The sequence below is a fragment of the Chrysochloris asiatica genome, unplaced genomic scaffold (assembly GCF_000296735.1).
Source record: "Chrysochloris asiatica unplaced genomic scaffold, ChrAsi1.0 scaffold00305, whole genome shotgun sequence".
Taxonomy (NCBI): Eukaryota; Metazoa; Chordata; class Mammalia; order Afrosoricida; family Chrysochloridae; genus Chrysochloris; species Chrysochloris asiatica.
The window spans coordinates 1,007,022-1,031,814 of NW_006408823.1; the positions used below are offsets into that span (position 1 = coordinate 1,007,022).

The window sequence follows — 24,793 nt, forward strand, 5'->3', positions numbered from 1 at the left end:
CTCTTATGCTGTCTAAAGAAGGTATCTGAAATGAACAAATTATTGATTTTGCAGAATTCTATCATGCGATCTCCGGCATCATTTCTATCACCAAGGCCATATTTTCCAACTACTGATCCTTTCTCTTTGTTCCCAATCTTTGCATTCCAATCACCACTAATGATCAATACATCTTGATTGTATGTTTGATCAATTTCAGATTGAAAAAGTTGGTAGAATTCTTCTATTTTGTCTTCACTGGCTTTAGTGGTTGGTGCGTAAACTTGAATATTAGTGGTATTAACTGGTCTTCCCTGTAGGGGCACGGATATTATCCTATGACCAATAGTGATGTACCTCATGATTGATGTGGATATGATCTTTTTGACAATGAATGCAACACCATTCCTCTTGAATTTGTCATTTCCAGCATAGATTCAGAATGGCCTATACCAGTCCATTTCAGCTCACTAATGCCTAAGACATCAATATTTATGAGTTCCATTTCAGTTTTGACAATTTCCAATTTTCCTAGATTCATACTTTACAAATTCTATATTCTGATTATTAATGAATGTTTACAGCTGTTTCTCTTCATTTTTAGTAGTAACCCATCAGCAAATGAAGGTCCCACAGGCTTTAGTCCCACGAGCTTTACTCCATTCGTGTCATCACGGTCAACTCTGCTGTGAGGAGGCAGCTCTTCCCCAGTCACATTTTGAGTGCCTTCCAACCTGATGGGCTCATTTTCCGGCACTATGTCTGACAGTGTTTCTCTGCTAGTCATAAGGTTTTCAGTGACTATATATTCAGAAGTAGTCTGTCTCTCCTTCTTCCTAGTCTGTCTTTGTCTGGAAGCTCATCTAAGACCCATCCACCTGCGTGACCCTGCTGGTATTTAAAATACCGGTGGCATAGCTTCCAGAATCTCAGCAACTCACAAGCCACCACTGACAGACGCGTGGTGGTAAATACTGGTGAATACTGAGGGTACATGGACGGTATTGCAGTCATTGTAATGAAGCAAACTAACTGACTTGTTGTATATAAAACTGGTGATCTACTCTATAAACTTTCACTTAATTCACAATAAAAAGTTTTAAAAGTGAAAAATAGAAAGAACTTTAGGAATTAACTCGTGCCAATAAGGAATCCCACCACTCACCTGTCAGTCTGTTGTACTGTCATGGCTTGAGTGCAGCTGTGATGCTGGAAGCTATGGCACCAGTATTTTAAATACCCACAGGGTCACCCATGACGTCCAGGTTTCAGTGGGGCTCCTAGACCAAGACACACTGGAAAGAGAGGCAGACTACAGTTGAACCTGTAGCCTTTAAAACCTTATGAATAGCATGGGGGGGGATTGTAACCATGGCAATGAGACAATATACGATAGAATGAATGTAAAACCAATGCTCTCCCATGGAAACGATCACATAATTCACAATAAAACACTATGAATAGCAGCAAACCATTGTCACATGTAGTGTCAGAAAACTAAAACATTATGAATATCAAGAGAATACTGGAGTACTGATGTAGTGCTGTAGGATAAGCACTGGACTACAGGGTCAGTTTGAACCACAAGATCAGTGGTTCAAATTCACTAGCTGCTCCTCGGAAATCTTGTACAAGGTCACTATGAGCCAGAACCAACTCTATGAGCCTTAACAACAGATGGAGTGTCAGAAGACGAGCCCATCAGTTTGGAAGAGCTGCCTCCTCAAAGTGGAGTTGACCGTCATGATGAAAATGGAGTAAAGCTTTTGGGACCTTCATTTGCTGATAGGGCACAACTCAAAATAAGAAGAAACCACTGCAAACATCAATTAATAATCAGAACATGGAATGTGCAAAATATGAATCTAAGAAAATTGGAATACATAAAGATCGATAACCTAGACATTAGTGAGCTGAAGTGGACTGGTATTGGCCATTTTGAATCTGACAATCATATGGTTCTTTACTATGCTGGGAAAGACATATTAGGAAAACAAACGACATAGCATTCATCAAGAAGAACATTTTAAGAGCTGTCTTGAAGTACAATGCTGTCTGATTGGATCCTATCCATAAACCTACAATGAAGACCAGGTTAGTAACACTATTGTTCAAGCTTATACACCAACCACTAAAGCCAGTGATGATAAAATTAAAGCAATCAAGATGTATTCATAATCACTGGTGACTGGAATGTGAAGCTTAGAAACAAAGAGGAAGGATCAGTAGTTGGAAAATTAAACACTGGTGATAGAAATGATGGTAGAAATTAGATGACAGAATTTTGCAAGACCAATGACTTGTTCATTGCAAATACCTTTTTTAAACATCATAAAAGGAGATTAACCAGATGGAATACACAGAAATCAAATCGACTACATCTGTGGGAAGAAAGGGTGGAAAGGCTCAATATCATCAGCCAAAGCAAGGCCAGGGGCTGACTGTGGAAAAGACCTCAACTGTTTCCATGCAAGTTCAAGCTGAAGCTGAAGAAAGCTAAAACAAAGCCACAAGAGCTAAAATATGACCTTGAACACATCACACCTGGATTTTATAGACCAAATCAAGAACAGATTTGATGCATTTGACGCTTAGGACCGAAACCCAGAAGAACTATAGAAAGACATCATGAACATCATAAAGAAAGAAAGCAAAAGGTCATTCATTTAAAAAGAAAAAAGAAAGGCCAATATGGACGTCAGAAGAGACTGAAACTTGCTCTCCAGCGCAAAGATGCTAAAGCAAATACAATAAATAAAGAAGCCAAAGAGCTAAACAGAAAACTTCAAAGTGCAACTTGAGAAGACAAAGTCAAGTATTATAATAAATGTGCAAAGACCTGACCTTAGAAAATCAAAAGGGAAGAACATGCTCAGGATATCTCAAGCTGAAAGAACTGAAGGGAAAATTCAAGACTTGAGTTGCAATACTGAATGATTCCATGAGGAAAATATTGAATGATGCAGGAAACATCAAAAGAATGTGGAAGGAATACAGAGACATTCCAACGAAAAGAAATGATCAATATTCAACATTTCAAGAGGTAGCATTTGATTAAGAGCCAATAGTACTGAAGGAAGAAGTCCAAGCTACCCTGGTGAAAAACAAGACTCGAGAAACTGATGGAATATGGATTGAAAGTTTTTAACAAACTGAAACAGCACTGGAGGCGCTCATGCATTTTTACCAAGAAATTTGGAAGATAGTTTTCTGGCCAATGATTGGACGAGATCCATACTTGTGACCTTTCCAAAGAGAGGGGACCCAATGGAATGTGGAAATCCTCCGACAATATCATTACTATCACATGCAAGTAAAATTTTGCTGACGATAATTCAAAAATGACTGTAACAGTCCATCGGCAGGGGACTGCCAGACACTCAAGACAGAGTCAGAAGAGGACATGGAACTAAAGACATCATTGCTGACATCAGGTGGCTGAAAACAGAGAATACCAGAAGATGTTTACTTGTACTTTATTGACTATGCAAAGGCTTTTGACTGTGGCTCCTGACAAGCCATGGACCACACTGTAGAGGATGGATGTACCAGAACACTTGATTGTACTCATGAGGAATCTGTACTTAGACCAGGAGGCAGTTGTTTGATCAGAACAAGGGATACTGAGTTGAAAATCAGGCAAGGTGTGTGCCAGGGTTGTATCCTTTTACCATACTTCTTCAATCTGTATACTGAGTAAATTATCCAAGAAGCTGGATTATATGAATAAGATCATGGCATCAGGATTGGAGGAAGACTCATTAACAACCTGTAGTATGCAGCTGATACAACCTTGCTTGCTGAAAGTCAAAGAGGGCTTATATACTGATGAAGATCCAAAATTACAGTCTTCAGTATGGATTGCACCTCGATGTACAGAAAACAAAATCCTTACCACTGGACCACTAAATAACATCATGAGAAATGAAGTTGTCAAAGACTTCATTTTGCTTGGATCCACAATCAACACTCATGGAAGCAGCAGTCGAGAAATCCAATGATGTATTGCATTAGACAAGTATGCCACACAAGACCTTTAAAGTGTTCCATAGCAAAGCTATCAGTTTGAGAACTAAGGTGCCCCTGGCCCACATTATGGCATTTTCAATCACCTCATATGCATGTAAAAGTTGGACAATAAATAAGGAAGACCAGAGAGGAATTGATGCATTTGAGTTATGGTGTTGGAGAAGAATATTAAAAGTACCATGGACTGCCAGAAGAACAAACAAATCTATGTTGGAGTAAGTATAGCCAGATTGTTCCTTACAAGCCAGGATTGTGAGACTTCGTCTCTCATACTTTGCACAGATTGTCAGGAGGGACCTATCCGTGGAGGACATTATGCTGGTAAAGTTGAGGGCCAACAAAAAAAGAAAAAGGAAGGCCCCCAATGAAATAGATACGCACAGTGGTAACAGCAGTGATCTCAAGCGTAGCAAATACTGTGAGGATGGTTCCGGAGCAGGCAGTGTTTCATTCTACTGCACACACGGTCACTGACTTGGAAGCAACTTGACGGCATGTAACAATGAGGAATCCAATAAGCACTCTAGTTTACTTGGTAGTATTGCATCCACATAAATTTTCTGGTATTGATAATTTGTGGTTATGTAGAATATTATCATTGAAGGAAGCTGGAAAAAGGGCTCATGGGAACCCTCAACGTCGTATTCTATGTCAATCTAAAATTATTTCAAAATGAAACGTTAAAACACACTTAGAAAACAACTTATCTTTGAAACAACTTTGGAAACCTCACGGAACAGTTCCCACCATACGGTCACTATGTGTCAGAATCAACTCCAGCAATGCGTTCAGTTTTCCGGTTTTGCTGGCTTTAGAAGAGACCTCCAGACCCAAGATTCTGGCTAAGCCCCTTCCTCCTCCCCTTAAAAACACATTTATAATATGTAAATTTAGTTAGGCCCTCTTAAAAACAGGCGTCCTGGTGTGGCGCTGTGGGTTCATGCTCCAGACTGCAAAGCTGTTTGAACTGCAAGGTCAGCGGTTCAAGCTCACCAGCTGCTCCTCAGAAACCCTATATAGGGTCGCTGTGGGTCAGAATTGACTCAATGGCACTTAACAACTCCAAAACAGGAGTCCTGGTATGGCGCTGTAGATTAATGCACTGAACTTCAAAGTCGATTTGATCTGCAAGATTGGTGGTTCAAGCTCACCAACTGCTATTCAGAAACCCTATACACGGTTGCTATGGGTCAGAACCGACTCTACGGCACTTAACAACAACTCAAAAATAAGAGTATTTTACTAAGGGTAAATCATACCTTATTTTGCTTTAATATTTAAATGAAGTGAGACTCTGGTCTGCCTTTCCATTCAATGACCAGATCATCTGGAGCCATCAGGGGTGGGAAACTATGCTTCCTCTTGGACCTGTTTGCATGTACCTGCCACAGTGTGACCACATAATTCAAAAGGTCCCTCACCCTAACATGCATTTTCCACCAAACAAAAACTAAAAGCCATGATGATGTTGTTGGCAACCGACTCCTAGTGACCTAGTACAGGGACCCTGTACAGGGTTTCCGAGGAGCAGCTGGTGATTTGGAACTGCCGGCCTTTACAGCCCAAACGACTTTGCAGTTTACTGCATTACCCGCCACACCAGAAGCCACGGCCCGCATGTATTACAGAGTAGAACTGTCTCATAGATGCTCTTGGCTGCAATCGTTATGGAAGCAGATCCCTACACCTTTCTTCTGTGGTCCCACTGGGTGGTTTCGAACCTTCATCCTTAGATTAGCAGAGAGCACAAACTCTTTGCAGAGCTCAACCTGCAGCTGGCAGGCGTTAATGCAAAGTTAAAAAAACACGAAGCTGGATGTGTTGTAAAGGTCACTAGCTACAGAGTCATAAGAGATTTAAAAGGTCACACCAGTCCCCATTAAGACTTTCAGATAAGGAAGCTGAGGCTCAAAGACCAAGTTTCTTACCTGAGGTGGAACTGACTAGCTCCAGAAACTGCTCTTCAAACACCACCATAATCAAGGGCTGCCCCTTTCCTTCCACAGACGAGGAGACAGCGCAGAGGTTACACTAGTCCAAGTGGCAAAGTCTAGGGATGGACAGGACCCTGAACACCCTGGGTTCTTTCTCCGTGTGCTAAGAAGCTGTGGTTTGCTGTTCATTCTCTCTTCCCTACCATCAATGAGGAGTTAGGAGCTACTCTCCCCACCCAACACCATTTCCCACCTTTGCAGAATTCTCAAGGGCATGAATAAGCACTAGTCTACGAACCATAAAGTCCGTCGTTTGAGCCTGCCAGCCACTCCATAGGTTAAAGATGAGGCTTTCAGCTCCCGCAAAGATTTAACACTTCAGAAACTCTATATAGGTTCACATAGAATTGGAACGCACTCAATGGTGCTAGCAAGAAGGAAATCCCAGGGAATCTGATGACGCTGGTCTCTAGACTCGACATCACACATAAGCTACACTCACACACATCCAGGCCCCTCTAGTGGGCCAGGCAACACACATCCCAGTTAGCACGTCAAGCATTGGACTACTAACCTCAAGATCAGCGGTTCAAATCCATCAGCCGCTCCTTGGAAACTCTACAGAGTTTGTATGAGTCAGAACCAAATCGATGGCACTTAACAACAATGGAGTCCTGATGTGACACTATATATAAGATAAGCACTGGACTGCTAACTACAAGGTCAGAGGTTCAAACCCACTAGCTGCTCCTTGGAAACTCTATATAGTATTGCTATGAGTCAGAACCAACTCAACTGCACTTAACAACAACAACAACAACAACACTGGAGTCCTGATGTGGCACTAAAAGGATAAGAATTGAACTGCTAACTGCAAGGTCGATGGTTCAAACCTACCAGCCATTTCTTAAAAACCCTATACAAGGTGGCTGTAAGTTGGAGGCAACTTGATAGCACTTAATAACATTAACACTCTAATCCAGGGGTCGTAGATTGCTGGCCACAGGTCTGCAGTTCGAACCCACCAGCCACTTCAAGGAGAAAGATGAGGCCATCTGCTTCCCATAAAAACGACAGCCTTAGAAACCTTAGGGAACAGTTCCACTCTGCCCAAGAGGATCAGTATGAATGGAAATCCACTCAACAGAAGAGAGGTTTCACTCTAGCCCAGGAGTCCCAGAATGGGGCAAACGGTCAAACCTTCAGCTAATAACTAAAAAGGTTGACAGCTGGAACCCATCCCAGAGGCGTACCAGAAGAAAGCCTTGACCGTCCACTTCTGAAAGATCACAGCAATTTAAAAAAACCTACAGAGTAGAGCTCTGAGTCCATGAGTCCAAATCAACACGACAGCAACTGGTTTTGTTTTTGTTTTTGTTTTTTTCTAGCTCTAGCCCACAAAATCCTCCCAGCTCCTCAGGAGAACAGGCACCCAAGAGACAACAGAATCTAAAAAACAAAGTACAAACTTTATTTTGTTTCTTTACAAAGGCACAGTGGCCTCTTCATTTTTTTTCCCCCCACTTTCTTAACAAAATATAATAGCTTCTCCTTAAACACAAAGACCTCAAAATTGTAAAAAATAACAAAACAAAAAAAGAAGAGAAAAAAAAAAACAACAACAACAAACAAAACAGAAAGAGACAAAGACATTTTTGGGGTCAAAGATGGGAAACCTGTAAGGAAAGGAGGGGGGCTGGATGGTGGCAGAGAATGGCTAACCCTAGTGCTGAGAGAGGGTGGGGGATAGGGGAGGAGGGCAGCAGCAAACCCCAAAACCGAGAAGCAACGGTGACCCCCAGACCCCCAGAAAGCCCGGACCCAGCCAGACCCCCAACCCATGTAAGTGCTTAAAGAAAAAAGAAGAAAACCAAAGAGAGGCAGGAAGAGGGAAATGAAAAACTGACGGTCACAGGATTGACTAGGGAGGGAAGAGCGAGCTGGGGTTTTATTTCATTTTCCCTGTTCTTAAAAAAACATGTTTAAATGAAAAATGTTTTTTTGGCAGAGAGAGAGAGGCCAGGCACCTTCTGTGTGCATGTCCCCCACCTCTGGGGCCCAGCCCCAGTACCCCAATGATCCCCACACACCCCAGGCCGTCCAAGCCCCTATTGACCTTGGGTCGGGTGGCTCCGTTCAAAGGCCGATTTACAGTATTGAAAAAGAGGTCATAAAAGAGACCCAAATGACATTGTAATTTTGTAAAAATTTCTCACTCATTCGCCTACATTTCTCCCTGCTGCTGCCCCGGGCCCCTCCAGCCCCCCAGAAGGGAGAGGAGGGCTGGGGGTGGTCAGGGAAGCTCCCCGTCCCCCGATGGCTCCTCCCGGCTCTGGTCCATGGTGTCACTGTCTGAAGCCTCCGAGTCGGAGGCTGTGTCCGAGGTGTGGGCCTCCGGGCCACTGCGGACCGACTTCACGATGACCGCCCGCCGCTCTTCCTCCTGCCGCTCCTGGGTACCCTCGATGTGCTGGATTGCCTTTGTGGTGGGGGACAGAATGCTGATGAGACCCACACCTCCATCCCCCAGACACCCCACAAATGTCCGCCAATAAGTCTGGCGGGGGAGGCAGCAGCCAAAGAGGCCGGCCAGGGGCCAGGGAAACAGACTTTTGTTGAAAACCCGTTGGGGGAAGACAACAGCTTCAGTTTGCTTTGAAGTGGTGTGTCGTTTTAAAGTATTTATGCCCGTTAGCTTAGTACTAACTCTTTGTTACTAATTTCGTTATTCAATTTACCGAGTTTATATGCAACTGAGTTCTAGGGGTTGAAAGATTTTTTGTGTGTGTTTTTTTTTTCTGTTTGGGCTTCTTTGGTTCATGAGTGAATGAATTTACTTGAGGTTCTTGGGTCCACAACCCGAGAGCCAGACCCTCACTCTGTAAACCACACTCTGAGAGCAAAGGGTCTTCTTGGCTAGAGTCATGGGGGCTGGATGAACCTTCGAAACTATTCCCCTGAGATCATCTTTAAACCTTAAATCAAAAATATCCCGACTTCTTAAAACCAAATAGCATTTTAGCTTAACTAGTAAAACAAAGGTCTGCCTTCAACATTATGATCTTTCAAGCTCAATCTACATGGGATCAAACTGACAACTAATTTCGTTATTCAACTAGCAATTTAACGATTAGATAGGAACTTGAGGGGGAGCAATGAGTTTATAATAACAGGGAGGAACAACTCGGAAACAGAGAAAAGCTGTGCAGCCCAAGTTCATCTGCCAAGTCACTGGATTTTCATGCAGAAACTGTGAAAATGGTGTCTGCATTGTAGTATATGGACAAGTTTTATTATCTTTTTATCCCCTTTTGCCAGGAACTTTTTGAAGCCCTCTCATCTATTCTCGAAAACAACAAAATAAATACATTTTTTTTAAAGGTAATAAACATATCTGGCACCCAAAAGGTGGGGGTGGGGGGTCCTTCAGTCCCATGTAGGTGAAGGAACAAGGTCTTCAAGGCCACCCCATCCCATACGCCTGGGGGACTCAGCGCCCCCGCTCTCTAAATGGAGTGGCCACCACCCAGCTCACAAGGACAGAGATGGAGATGAGCATCTCCCCGGGTTCCCACCCTACCCCAGAACACCCCCCAGGACTCCCCCATGCGCTGTCCCTCCTCCAGCCCAGATACCTGCACAATGGTGTCCAGGTTTTGCCGGGATGTGGAGACAGAGTTGATGACTGACGAAGGACCCATGGTGACGACATTGATGTGGTGGGAGGGCGGGGGTGGTGGTGCCGGCACAATCACTGTGGGGTGGTGGGTGGGGGCCGGAGGGGGCAGGAGCTGCAATACAGAGGCCTTCAGTTTCTCTCCCAGGGGTCCCTCTGAATCCCACCCTCCTGCCTGTCCCCAACAACAGCTTTCTGAAACCATCTCCCCCTGCTCACTGCATCCCTGCAGCCTCCACCATTCATGGAGGGCCAGCCAACTTGCCATCCCAACCCCTCTGATTTTTAAAGGAGACCTAAAGAGGGGCTCTCAGCCCTCCAAGATCACGTGGCTCCTTCTCTTTGGAGCATCAAGCAAGTGGTTGGGCATTTGATACAATGCTGGTTGGGGGTTTAGACTCCTAACAGCCAACGTTCAAATCCCTACTCCAAACCCACTTACTAGTTAAAGGCTCTCAGGCCTGTTATTTACTTGTGCCTCAATTTCCTCATCTGTGAAGCAGGAATAAATAATACGAGGGGGCTTCAAAAAGCCGGTGGAAAATGGAATTAAAAGATATTGGGGGGGAAAAAAAGATATTGGAGTTTTTCCACCAACATTTTGAAGTTCCCTTGTATCTCAGGCCTGCAAGGGCTGCTAGGAACATTCAGCGTGGTCGTGTACATAAAATAGCGAGAACCTTTTATATATTTAATATTCTAGACATGAGAAAACAGCTCAAGTCTAGAATATTAAAATGTAAGCCTTGTGTCAGCCCAGCTGGACATTTAGAGACACAATGCTGAGTCTGAGGACCCTGGAGGCTGGCAGAATCCAGTGCTGTCTACAGCCCCCAGGGCCCCTCCCAGGGGCTGGGCCCCCTCACCTGAGTCCGAAGGTGCTGTTGTTCCCGCTCCAGTTTCTCCTGGTGTAATAGCCGCACCTGTTCCTGTTGTTGCTGGAGCTGCACCTGCTGTGCAATCACCTTGAGCTTCTCTGGGTACATGTGGGCCTCTAGCGAGCGCACCTGAGGACAGAACAGCTGGCTCACAGCTGGGCGGGGACCCAACTCCAATGCCAAGGCCCAGCCTCAGACAGCCCACAGAACCACACCAGGTGTCTTCCTTCCCACCTCTAGGCTTTGCCCATGCTGCTCCCTCTGCCTGGAACTTCCTGCCAGCCCCCCCCCAATCTCAGTTCAAGGCCCACCCACTGGAGGCCTTGTTGAGCCTGCTTCCAGAACCAGTCAAATCCTCCTACAGATGCCCACAGGCACTTCAATTACAGCTGTTCTGTTATGCTGCTGGGTGAGCGTTGAGGATCTCTGATGGCGTTTAAGTATCAGGCTGCTAATCAAAAAGACAGCAATTTGAAGTCACCAGCTACTCCATGGGAGAAAGATGTGGCAGTCTGCTTCCGTAAAAATGACAGCTTTAGAAACCCTAGGGGCAGCTCTACTCAACCTGATGGCAGTGGGTTTGATTGTTTTGTTATTTTGTGGGGGGGACAGGTAACACCTGTGAAAAATGTGCTCCCACGCCTCCTCCCACAAGGTTGTGAATCCTCAGAGGTTGGAGTCATGTCTGGTGTTCCCTCCACTGGATACTGTATTTCTAGGTCTGGCACAAAGTTGGTGTTGTTGGGTATTCCTGAGTTGATTCTGGCTCATAGCGACCCTACATGACAGACCCCATCAGGTGTCCTAGGCTGTCATCGTTACAAGAGGAAAGCCCAGACAGAACTGTGGTTAAGTGCTCAGTTGCTAACCAAGAGGTCAGCAGTTCAAACCCAAAGGGGAAAGCCGTGATAGCCTGCTGCCATAAAAATTTTAACCCTCGGAAACGCTAAGGAATAGCGGCACTGTCCCAGAGTCACTAGGAGGTGGAATCCTGTCGACAACAAGTAAGTTTGTTTTTTGGTAACCTTTATGGAAGTAGGTTGCTAGAACATTTTCTTGCAGAACTGATGGGTGGGTTCGAATTGTCAGTTTATCAGTTTTCAGTCTAGTGCTTACCAAAGTGTGCCACTGGGGCTCTTTGCATTAAGCAGATGCTCCTGTAAATAACTCTCTAAGCCTAAGAGAGTCGGCGAAACAACTGGTAAGGCAGAACAGCAGCAGCCAGGCTGACTGAAATCCCAGGCTCACTGCACACCAATATTCACGACCAGCAGGGGGCGCCTCCATACCTGCTCCTCCAGCATCATGCGCACAGAGCGCTCCTTGTCCAGCTGCTGCCTCAGCTCAATCATCTCCCGCCGCAGGTCCTCAGCCTTCTCATCCTCCCAGATGTCCGGAGAGCCAATGCCTTCGTCTTTGTCCTCTGCGCGCCGCCGCTTGGGGGATGAACCGCTCAACTCCTGCAGACCCCAAGGGGCTAGTCAGTGTGACTTGTTTGACACTCCCCGTCCCTCCGCACTACTATTAGGGAGGTCACAGCCCCCAAAGCTATCTAACCATAGGTGGACCCAGCACAAAGGAGGCCTATTGTGAAAACTCAAGAGGCCAACTGCCAGAAAAGGAGACCCCTGACTTGCTTCCCACACAGTCACTGGGTTGAATAGACCAGTAAACCAAGTGTCCTAGAATCAATTCTACTTCATGGCAACCCTGCATGTGTCAGAGTAGAAAACAGGGTTTTCTGATCTATGGGAAATAGGTTGCCAGGCCTTTCTTCTGGGACACCTGCGTGAACTTGAACTGACAACCTTTCTATTAGCAGCCAAGTGCACCACCAGACTCTCAATACCTGCACTAACAACCTAATTTAAAGGGAAACCATTTAGAAAGTTGACCTATAAGACATTCGGTTCCACACCACCTCAAAAAAGCGAGCATCATAGTGAGGTGATTCACATGAATTTTTTGGATGCCCAGAGCATAGAAAAGTTGTGGTTACACTAGGCACCACAGGGTGAACTCGAACTGCCAACCTTTCGGTTAGTGGCCAGATGCATTCACCAATCACACCGCCCAGGATCTCCACTGGGTTGAATAGTGTCTCTCGAAAATTCATCTCCATCTGAAACCTCAAAATGCGAACTGATTTGGAAACAGATGTCCCTGCAGACGTAATTAGTTAGATGAGTTCATACTAGAGGGGCATGAGCCCTAACCCGATGATTACAATTCTTACAAGAAGGAAGACACAGGAACAGAGGCAGGAAGGTCACGTGAAGAAAGAGACAACGACTACAAGTCAATGGAGGCTGGGGCCACAAGAAGCTAAAGGGCTTCTTCCCCAGAGCCGTGGTTTCAGACTTCTAACCTTCCAAACTGAGAGAACCCACTTCTATTGGTTGAACTCTACCCTACCACCCCGTTTGTTAGTTCTCTCTGGCAGCTGCAGGGGACTCAGATGCCCAGTTCCTTCCAGAACTAGCTCCACCACACTTGGCAGGCTGGTAGACGAAGGTGCAGGTGGGAAGGCAAGGGCTGGAAGTAGCGGGGTCAATCAGTGGTGAAAGGTGGGACCTGCAGGAATATGAGCCCCGGCCGGGCGGTACCTGGATGAAGCGCTTGAGCTGCGTGTTCTGCTGCAGGAGCCTCGTCTTCTCTTGCTCCAGAGAAAAGATGTATTCGGCAGTCTGCTGGAGAATGGCCGCCTAGGGGTGGGAGGGCCGAGTGTCAGAGGCCAGGCAGGTGGCTTCTACAGCCGTTGTCTCCAGGAAGCTCTCAGGACCCTCCCCACCTCACCTACCTTGCTGAGCTTCTCTCCGTCTGTGTGGGGAATGAGGGTCTTGAGGGACTGGAAGCCAGCGTTGATGCTCTGCATGCGCCGCCGCTCGTTGCTGTTGGCGATCTCCCGCCGGATCCGCCGCTCCTGGTCCCGCTGGGTCTCGGGGGTCAGTGGAATGTTGGCCAGGCTGCGGGAGGGGCAGGGACCCACTGAGGTCAGGTGCCCTCTGGACCCGCCCCCAGCAGGCCCCTGTCTCTTTAAGTCATCCCCAAGGGTCACCTGCATCCACTTCCGGTGCAGAAGACACCAGCATCCGGTGGGCCTGATGCCTACACACCCACCAAGGCGAAATAAATCAGAGCCCAGGCCATCTCTGCTGTAAACAGTGAGAGGGTCGTTCTTTTCCAAGAATCATAAACCAGTCCCAGCCCGGGCATCTAGGTGATTACGCTAGAAAACCCCATGGTTAACAGAAGCTCAGATTCTGAAACAGGTGGATCCCAGGTAACAATCAAAACACGTGGTGCCACAACTATCAATACTGAATATTTTCATCAAAGAACCTATAGAATAATCTTGATTTTAAAAAAGGCGGGGATGGGATGCAGAGCAAAATCTCAAATTCCCATAGAATCCAGATTTTCTGAATCCATGGATGCTGGAAGAACCCCCAAAACTATTGCTCTGAGATCATCTTTAAAGCTTAAACCTAAAACATCGCTTAAAATTTTCTTTAAATCAAACAATTGTTGTTATTAAGTGCCATCGCGTCAGTTCCAGCCCATAGAGAGACGCTGTGTACACAGAACAATAGTTTAGCTTTTTAATTTAGTAAAGACTGTTTACCTTGAGCACTGGGCTGTTTAGTTTTTGTTCTGTTTTTTAAACCATATGGGATCAAATAGACAACAGCAGTTCAAATGATTAGATAGGAAACTTAGAGGGCACTGAATTATTAATGGAAAAGCAGGGTGAGAATGATTGAACAAATGGGAGAATGTAATCAATGCTTCTGAATTTTAAGTGTAGAAATTGTTGAATTGGTATGTGTTTTACAAAGTGTGTTCTCAACAACAAGACACCTAGGACACCTCTGAGCGCCTTGCCCTGCACCTGGACCACCTCCTTAGACAAGGCTCAGACACTGCGCCTCCTTCGTTCCCATCCTCATGTCTGAGTCTCCAGCTACAAGTCCTTAACCAAGCTCCCAACCAGCCCCAGCCATCCTAAACTACAAGCCAAAAAGGACATGAAGCACTTATTCACTAAAGGGCCACAGTTCTCCCTTCCCTTGCCTGAGCCCACGGACTCCAAGGGGCCGACCCTCCCTGTGCCCCAGAAATGGTGCTCCCAGCATGCTGTGGGCAATTACAGGCCGCTGGAGCTACAGCCAGCAGGGTGAGAGAGAAGGCAGCCAGGGGAAGGGGTGAGGTTGCTGGCCAGCCTAGAGGAGTCTGCAGGCCCAACGCCACTGCTCCCGAGGGGCGGGCCTGTGTGTGGCCTGGTGGAGGCATGCCCCCTTCCAGTCCTCCTGCCGCCCCCCCCTCCTGGGCCTGATGGCTTCCAGATGCTGGGCTCCCAGCAGAGGCCACTGGCCCCACCCAAAGCCACAGCCCAGGCCTCTTCCTGAGGGGCCCTCCCCGGGTGACCTGTTCTACACCCCCAGGCCTGGGGGTGGGGATGCAGAAAGACTCAGGAGTCTTGGTTCCCCTGGAGGTCTGGGGGCAAGGATGTGCCTGGTCCAACACCCTAGTCATGCCCATGTCTCTGTGTCCATCTACAAACAGAAAGGCATTTGCCCTGAACCCAGGAGAGAAACACATCTGCAGCAGCTGGACATGGCCAAGGCCCTCCTGCCCCATCCGCCCCACCTCCCCGTGGGACCCTGGACTCATCTCTGCCACTTCCTGGACCACAGCCTTCTCCGCCAACACACAAGAGGAGACAAGTCAACCTCCTTCCCCAACCCAGAAGCCAACACTGGGTCTCGGAGTGTCAGAGCTGGGAAGGAGGTCGAGTAGCCTCACTTGCCAGAGGTGGAAAGGGCCAAGATTAGGGTCAGACAGTGAGTGTCTGGCTCCCCGACTTCTGGGCTGGGGGGGTCTTAAGTCTTCCAGTTTCCCTGTCCTACAATGGAGGTGACAGGGGAAGGATGAAAGGACAGTGGGTCAAAGCTGGGGGCTTGGCGGGAGGGGGTCAAGTGGAGGTGGGAGATGTCCATAAGAAGCTAAGTCCCCCTCCCTAGAGTGGGGGTTTGATATGTGTCTGAGAGAATGGTCTCTCCACTGGGCTCACTCAGCCCCTGGGTCCCTCCTGGTATCCAGTGGTCACAACGGAACAGAGCCGGTCAAACAGAAGCCCCAGCATGTCCACCCTTGGGCTACCCTGAATGCTGAACCTTCCAGAAGGCCCACCTGGAGGGTCTAGCAACCGGGTGATAAGTGAAGAATCCTTGAGCTCATCTTTGTTCTGGGGACTTACTTTAATAGAATGGTCTCAGTTTATCATCATAGGACCCTTTGAGTCAAGTAGCCTCATTCTTATCTGAGGTTTGGGAAAGGCAAGTGGTGGAACTGGGACTTGAACCCTGGCCCCAGAGCCCCACGCTGACCTAGATGGGTGGGCCGTACACCATCTCACAGAGTTGGTCACCCAAGAGACAGGTAGGTAACATGTTCTTCCCCTAGTGGGGATGTCTTGGGGTAAGGAGATGCCTGGCCCAACTCCCTGGCCATCCCCAACCACAGACAAAAGGGTGTTTGCATTGAACCCAGAGCAAACTGAGACACATCTATTATTGTCGAGTGTTTTGATCAAAGAACTGATAGCAGAATCTTGATCAAAAGGGGATAAAATGGAGAACTGAATTTAAAATTCGGAAAACCCTGAGCTTCTGAGAGAAACACATCTGCAACAGCTGGTCAGAGGTAACAATGATGTCTTAGGAGACAAGACTGGGTATGGCGTAGGTGCTATACGTGTTAGTTCTTAATATTATTCTTAATATTTTTCCTTTTTCCCTAACACACATCTACATCATCTTCATGTTGCAGATGAGGAACCCAGGGACCTGGGGTGGGGCTAGGGCAACATGCCTAAAGCAAGGCAACTAGATCCTATGATACTGCCAAAACTCACCCTCTTCCCATGTCCTACCAGCTAACAGAACCCTCCCACAGTGGTCATCAAGTCAGCCTCCAACTAACTCATGGTGGTCCCATGGCAAACACAGCCCAGTTGAAGATTGGATCACTAAAATCCATAGGGGTTTTTTCTTTTTGTTGTTTGTTTGCTTGTTTTTGTTGATCCATAGGGTTTTCATTGGCTGACTTTTCTAAGTAGATCACCAGGGCTTTCTATCTAGTCTCTCTTAGTCTGGAAGCTCCACTGTTCGGTGTCCTAGCAACAGTCACTGAGAGACAGGTGGTGTATGCACATAAAGTGCACTGGTCGGAAGTTACCATCTGGATGCAAGGTGAGCATTCTCCCACTGAGCCAACATCGCCCTCCACTCAACTTTTTCCAAGGAGGTAATTTTTATGGAAGTAGACACTGGTCAGTTCAAACTGCCTACCTTTGGATTAAGGAGCTCTGGAAGCATAGTGGTTATGAATTGGGCTGTGAACCGCAAGGTCAGCAGTTGGAAACTACCAGCTGCTGCACGCGGAGAAAGATGAGGCTTTCTGCTCCCATAAAGATTTACAGCCTTGGAAACCCTATGCAGGGTCACTATGAGTGAGAACCAACTCCACAGCACATCACCACCACCAGCACGTTTGGGTTAGCAGCTAAGCACTTAACTGAGCTACCAGAGAAGTGCAGCTACAACGCACCCCTCCTATGCTGCCTCGTCCTCACTATCTGCCTACCAGCCCATGTCCCACCTACACCTAACCCAAACCAGCGCTCAGGGAACCCTCCCCTCCCTAACAAGCCAATTTCATCACCCATGATACATCAGCCCTGGAGGTGACTCCGCCTCCCTCCTCCCGATACAGGGCGCTCCTTAACTGGGGGTACCCAAGAGGATACAGACCCCAGGTCTGAAAGGCTCAGCCCGAGTTTCCAGAAGTAAGGTCAGGGGACCAGGCAGGGAGGAGGAGTCTGTTTGCTCCTCCGCGGAATCAGAAGCCCCAACTTTCCTTCTTCAGTGTTCCATCCTGCCCTCTCTTTCTCCAAGTCCATCAGCCCAGCCTCCTGGTCCCCCAAGGAATAAGTTGCTGTTATCCTACTGCAGATCTAAATCCAAGAAAACAGACTGCATCTCCAAAATACAATTTTTCATGGGGTCTTGAGGCTACACCAGGATCCTTCATTATAACTCACCTAAGTAGCCCTGGAAACATCACCTGAGTTTAATAGAATACGGGCTAACCAGGGGTTCTGATTGGTGAATGCAAATTAAGCAGAGGTTCTGACTGGAGCAATGCAGACTACACAGGGATTCTGATTGGTGCAATACTGTCCAACCAAGAATTCTAATTGGTAGAATGCTGAGCAAACAGGTCTCCTATTAATAAATGTCAGCTGATTGAAATTTCAGAGAACTACAGGACTCTTCAAGGCCACCAGCTACTCCGTGAGCGAAAAATGAGGCTTTCTGCTCCTGCAAAGATTTAAAGCCTCCCGAAAACCCTACACAGGGTTGCTATGCATCGGAACCGACTCGGCAGCGCTTAACAACAACTGTTGCTATATGGAGCACTGTTAGCGCTGCAGGATAAGCACTGGACTGCTAGCCACAAGGTCGGCAATTCAACTCAACCAGCTGCTCCCGGGTAGGAAGATGAGACTTTCTGCGCCCCTAGGCACTGTGGGTTAATGTGCCAGACTGCAAAGCCGTTTGAACTTCAAGGTCGGCGGTTCAAGCTCACCAGCTGCTCCTCAGAAACCCTATACAGGGTCGCTATGGGTCGGAATCGACTGGACGGCACTTAACAACAACAAAGGCTTAGAGCCTCAGAAATCCTATACAGGATCACGATGAGTTGGAATCTACTCCGAGGCAAGTAACAGCAACTGCTTTTATAAAGTGGATTTTTCAGCAAGTAGCCAGGAAGTTCTTTCTGGATTTTACAGTTAAAATGAGTCACCAAAATGTAAAAACCCCAGCGGTCCCCTCCCACCACACCTTGAGACTTCCCCAGGTGAGCTCCTCCCTGACTGGCCTCCAATAGGCAGCTCCTGGAGACTGATCAAGGGCTGACCCTGGAATAAAGCCAAAAGAACAAAGACCAGAGACTTCACCTAGGATCAAAACCCACCCCCAGTCCCACACACAGCTCTCTGGGGGCACTGCTGGCATTCCAGTCAGGGGCACCAGGATGCCTGACCAGTAGCCCTCCCTCCTGCTCAGGCCAAGGCCAAATATCCCATCCCTCTCACATACCCCTGGCTTGGCCACTGAGAACCAGTAAACTCAGCTGTTCATTCACATTCCCCACAATCACAGGGCAAAGTACACAAGGAATTTCTCCCATACCCAACAAGAAGAGAGGATGGGGATCCTCCCATAGGGGGCCAACACACTCATTCACAAAAAAAAAAAAAAATCCACTGCCATCAAGTCAATCCTAACAGTGACCCTTATACAAGGTTTCCAGAAGTAGTAGTTGTTGTTGTTGTTGTTGTTGTTGCTAAGAGCCATGGAGTCGGTTCAGACACATAGCTGGTGAGTTCGAACTGCCAAACTTGCAGTTCAACCCGACCTTGCACCCCAGTGGCATTATCCTGAACTCCCCCAACCATTTTTCTCTCGCAGAGCAGCTGGTGGGTTTGAACTGCCCACTTTGCAGTTAGCAGTCCAGTGCTTATCCTACAGCACCATAACACATACAGACGCAACCCAAGCCCCTTGCCCAGCCCCACTGCCTCCCTCCATACCGTCCACCGCAGCCATGGCAGCCTGCTGCCTTACCCTGTGGGTTCCCCACTCCCCCAAACATGCCACACCCAGACTCTTCCCTTCAGAAACACCCTTTCCCTGACCGGCTACATCACCAGCCCATTAGAAGGGACCCTACACAGGTTTTCAAATTCAAACTCTAACCTTGTCAACTGTGGAATCTCAAGCCTCAGTTTCCCCATTAGATATGCTGTAAACGTGACCTTCACAAGGTCATGGTGAAGTTTAAAAACATGGGAGGTGACAGCATGCCAGTTTCAGTTTCCCCACAATCAGTACCTGCTACAAGCGTGGTCTGACTGTAAAAGGTCCTCGTTGTTGTTAAGTACTGTCGAGTCAGTTCCGACTCATAGACACCCTGTTTCTGAGGAGCAGCGGGTGGGTTTGAACTGCCAACCTTGTGATTCCCAGTCCAGTGCTAATCCTACTGATCCTAGAGCGTCACACCAGTAGGAAAGTTTAAAAGTGACTGGAAATTAACAGGATGCCAGCCTAAGTTTCCCCATCAGTACACATTGTAAACATAGTTTCACTTTACAAAGTCATAGAGACATTCAAAACCCTATTTCTCCAAGGTTTATACTCAGGTCTCCAGGAAATCCCAAGGATCTCTCAGGGGCTGACTCATTAGAACCCCAAAACTGTGAGCTGCTGAGGGCAAGGGGCAAAGTTTACTGCCATATTCTTAGTTCCCACACAAAGAAAGGGAATCTTCATAAATCCCGGCTAAAGGACAAACACTCATTCCAAAGTCCTTAACTGTTCGCTAACTACGGAGAGTCCTTGGGTGATGTACATGGTTAACACACTCAGCGGCTAACTGAAAGTTGGAAGTTCCGATCCAAATAGAAGCACCTTGAAAGAAACACCTGATGATCTACTTTCTAAGAACCAGCCACTGAAATCCTATTGTTGTTGTTAAGTGCCGCAGAGTTAGTTCCGACCTATAGCGACCCTGTATAGGGTTTCCCAGGAGAAGCTGGTGAGCTTGAACTGCCAACTTTGCAGTTCAAACGGCTTTGCAATCTGGTGCATTAACCCACAGCGCCACACCAGGACTCCTGTTGTTGTTGTTGTTATGTGCCATCGAGTCGGTTCCGACCCATAGCGACCCTGTATAGGGTTTCCGAGGGTGTAAATCTTTACAGGAGTAGAAAGCCTCATCTTTCTCCCGCGGAGCAGCTGGTAGTTTCGAACCACTGACCTTAAGGTTCGCAGCCCAATTCGTAACCACTACGCTACCAGAGCTCCTTAGGACTCCTGTAGAGAACCCAAAATGACTATCCACAAATGAATGAATTTATAAAATGCTGTATATCCTAAAAAATTTTAGTTCTCCTCTAACACACATGAACTCACCAGGAGTTGGAATCGACTTAAAGGCAAGTGGCTAAGCCCTATGAGCACTTACTTAGTCTCTTTTCCACCCAGGAGACAGTAGTGCTTATATTACTGTTGTTAAGCACCATCGAGTAGGTTCCAACTCATAGTGACCCTGTACAGGGTTTCCAAAAAGTAGGTGTGAATCTAAACTGCCAACCTTGAAGTGCAAACCAACCTGCTTATCCCACAGCGCCACACCAAGGCCCCACTTACATGAACGTCAATAGACGACAGCAAACTCCACTTTTAGGAGGCTAATGGGGCATTTTTTAACATTTAATTACCAGGGCTCTCCAGGGAGCACAGTGGCTTGTACTATAAACACTGGACTGCAAACCACAAGATTGGTGGTTCGAGCCCACTAGCCACTTGAGGAAGAAAAGATGAGGCTTTCTGCTCCCACAAAAATGTGTAGTCTCAGAAATTCACATGGTCACTATGAGTCGAAACCAACTCATCAGCATTTCTTCACAAGAAGGCTCTTGAACAGCAATAGCCATGGACCAGGCACTGAGCAGCCTTCCCAGCATTTAAGCCCACACATTTGTGCTACGCAATCTACTCTATTGAGAATCTGTATCTCAGGCAGCGAGAGCTCACAGTGTGTTCGCAACAGTACAGATCAGCAAACACTGCCATCACATGCTAGTAGCAGTTCATTGACAGATCCAAACTCACAGCTTACCATCCAGCCCCCTCTGGTAGGTGAAGGGGGTGGGGAAAATCATATGGTCCATTGAGGAATGGAGTAAAACCCACCAGCCTGAGACAACCAGTCAGATGGCCCTACTCACTCCACACACACTCCATCTTGGACCCTTCAGAAAACAAATAAACTCAGATGCCCCACAACTGATCCAGTGCAGACAACAGTCTCCAAACCAAGCACCAAGGATGAGCCCCATGGCCAACTTGGGCGAGCAGTCCTTCAAAGCAGCAAGGGATGGGCTGGGGAGATTTGGAGTAGGACAGAGTGATGTCAGAAGCCTGAAAGCCCAAAAGAACTCTGCCAGGAACAAAGCTAAGCTTGAGAAGCCTCAAGGACAGTATGTCCTCCCTAACTTGGGACTGCTGAACCCTACCCTATCCCCTTCTCGCCAAAACCTACCATCCCAGCCTCCTGGTCCTCCAAGGAAAAGGCTGCTTTTAACCTACAGCAGATCTTAACCCTTCCCCAAGCAACCAGTGGCTACACAACCCGATGCAGCAAGGACAAATTTGGGTCAGAGCAAAGCCAAGCTCTAGGCCCAGTTCTACAACTTGCTATCACTGTTTCCCTTCCAAGTCTCTATGTCTCCATCCTCATATCAAAATCATTAAAGCAACTCATAGGAAGAAATCCTAGTGGTATCATGGGTTAAGCATTGGATTGCTAAACACAAAGTGGGCAGTTCAAGTCCACCAACTGCTCCTTTGGAGGCTGTTTGCTTCGGTAAAGATTTACAGCCGCTCGGAAACCCTGAGGAACTGTGCTACTCTGACGGGTTGCCAAAGAGTTGGAATCGACTCCCAGGGCAGTGGGTTTGGTTTTGTTTTTTAACTTAAAAGAAGACTCTAACAATTCATTGAAAAAATTGTAGCAAAGCAATCCACAGCACGTAGAAGAGCTCAAGGATTGTTTCACTTATTTTCCCGTTGCTATGCCTTCCAGGTAAGGAGCTCTGGTAGGGTAGTGGTTACAAATCCGTCTGCCAACCTCAACATCAGCAGTTCTAAACTACCAGTCCTAAACTACCGCGGGAGAAAGATGAGGCGTTCTGCTCCCATAAAGACTTACAGCCTTGGAAACCCTGTGCGGGGTCACTATGAGTCGGAACCAACTCGACGGTACTTAACAATAACATGCCTTCCAGGTAAGTTTTCTTGAAGGTTCACTACTCTTGGCTGTGTCTAGCTAACTGGCCCACCCACCCCTAGGTATTGACTCTGAACTATAGAGTAAAGGTAGGAATCCTGGGGGGAGGGGTGGATACGTGTGCAAGCACCTTCCCTGCCCCCACCAGGTTCCTGCAGCCCCTGGGGTCCACTAGTCTGGACTGCACCACTCGGGGCTCCTCCCCCTCCATCCCAGCCCCGCCTGCCCCCGGCAGCGAAGCACGTGGCCCCAGCCCTGGGGAGCCATTTCGTTCTTGGAGCAGGGCTGCAGGAAAGGGGCCGCAAGTCCCAAACTTGTGCATGCTGGAGAACCCCAATCCCTTTACACTCGGTGGTGCTAAATACCCAGATGCCCGGGCTCTTCTCGAGATCCAGGTTCTGGGTATCTGCATTTTAACAAGTCCGGGTGACTCGACTGTGTGTGGTCCGTGAATCCACCGTGGTTTAGGAGATTGTGGATCTGAAGCAAACCAGGGTCCAGCTTGGAGAGTGGCTTCTGGGGAGTGACTGCAGGCTGTCCACCCACCCGGCTTGGAGACCACCGGACGCCTTCGGCTTATTGCTGGGGCGAGGGCAGTGCCATCGGAAAGTTTGCAGGGGAGACCCACATACGACGGGAGGCGCAGGAAGTGGCCTGGGTGGCTGGGGACAGCCTCAGCTACCTTATTCCACAAAAAGCCTACCCGCCCGGGCCGAGCTTTGTGCCCGGAAAGCGTGGCCAGGGTGCGCCTACAACTCCCACAATCCCGCACCCGCGGGGCCTGGAGAACTACACCTCCCGCGAGGACCCGCGCTCGGAGATCCGCCTACTCCAAGAGGGCTGCAGAGTCACGTCCAGGCCTCGCTAGTAAACAGCGCCAGGACGCGGGCGGGCAAGCCAGCGGCCGCCAACGTGCCCAGATCCTGGGCGCCCCCGCACAGCTCGCCGCGGTTCCCCGGGTCCCGCCCACGCCTACTCGCGCACCCCCCACTCGAGCACAGCCCGTCCCCGCTGCAGCCCGGCTCATTGCAAACACGCACCCTCCACGGCTCCCCGCCCCCCCACCCCGCGCCCCGGAGCCGCGGCATGGCTGCATTGTACCGACCGCACCACAGCTCCACAAACGTCCCGACCCCCATGTCCCCCACGGGGTCTCCCTGAGAGCGCAAAGAAGGAGCGAGAGGAAGGAAACCGCCGCGGGAGGGGGGAGGAGGAAGAGCGGGGGGGAAAGCCACCAGCACCCAGCATGGCCGGGACTGCTGCAGAACCACGTGGGTCTGTTTGCAATTTACAAACGCCGCGAGTCGCCCGCCTGCAGCGGACGAAAGTGGCCCGGGTCGCTCGGGGCCCCCACGTTCCGAGGGACCGAAGTCCCCGGATGGCGCGAGCCGGACGCGCGGGGCTGCAGCAGACCCGGCAGCTAAGAAAGGCGAGCCGGGCCGGCGGCGCGGGCCATGCGTGCGCACACGCGCGCCGGCCCGGGCGGGCTGGCCGGGGGCTGCAATCGTAGAAAGGGGGTAGGGGGAGGAGTACACACCTACAGAGCCCTCCTATCACTTCTTTCTCTGTTTTCCTGAAATGTTGCAAAGAGGGCACCTTCTGAGTGGGCACCATGAAATACTCCATAGCGATCTGCCCCCCTCCTCTGCACAAGCCAGGTCCCGCGGTCCGCCGGAGAATGCAAGATGGAAATCCGAATCAAAGGGCAGCGCCGGACGGAGGTGCAGGCTCGGCCGGTCCCAGATGCTGGCGGCAGCAGCGGCGCGGAGAGGGAGGCGGACGGGAGGGGCGGGAGGGAGGTCTCTCCGGCCTGCCTCCCCGGGCGTGTGTATGTGTGTGTGTGTTTGCAGCTGATCAGATGTCTGTTTCAAGGCGGGAAACAGCTGGTGAAAACTCAGCACTCCCCCGGCCTCCTTCCGCGGAGTAAGGAATTGCATGTAAACAAAGGACTATTTGCAGCGCCCCCCGGGCTGCGCGGCGCTGGGATGTAAGGGGAGCGGGGCCCCGGGGGCCGACTGCAGCCCTGGTCTGCCTGCCTCTCACGGACGCTGGGGGTCGGGGGCTCCGGGCCGACGCGGGGGGTGGGGGGGGGGCGGCGTGAATGGAGCGAGCTGCGGCCGAGCTACATGCGCCACTATGGGTGATGAGGTCCATCAGCTGACAGGTTGGCAAGCATTACAAAAAAAAAAAAAAAGCCAGCCACCGCGAGGAAGCCCAGCCTGCCGTGGGTCCCAGGTCTGCCAGGGACCTACCCAGTGCAGGCTCCGCGCGCACTGCTTCGCCGGTCGGGTGTGCAGCAGCGGCGAGGAAGACGGTTCTGGGTGCATGCTCGGAGCGTTTTTGTGTGTCCTTTTTTTTTTTTTTTTAATTTGACG

At 48.8% G+C, this 24,793-nt stretch overlaps 1 protein-coding gene across 1 annotated transcript; it reads right to left on the reverse strand.

The window, feature by feature from the left end:
• Positions 1-7,397: 7,397 nt before the first annotated feature.
• Positions 7,398-24,187, reverse strand: TFAP4 (transcription factor AP-4 (activating enhancer binding protein 4)). The gene is made up of 7 exons (XM_006874878.1): positions 23,956-24,187; positions 13,297-13,462; positions 13,103-13,201; positions 11,786-11,956; positions 10,485-10,625; positions 9,578-9,733; positions 7,398-8,421 (listed from the first exon to the last, which is right to left on the reverse strand). Exons 1-7 carry the CDS (start codon positions 24,042-24,044, stop codon positions 8,236-8,238), a joined length of 1,008 nt encoding a protein of 335 aa, XP_006874940.1. The 5' UTR covers positions 24,045-24,187; the 3' UTR covers positions 7,398-8,235.
• Between the last annotated feature and the right edge of the window lie 606 nt (positions 24,188-24,793).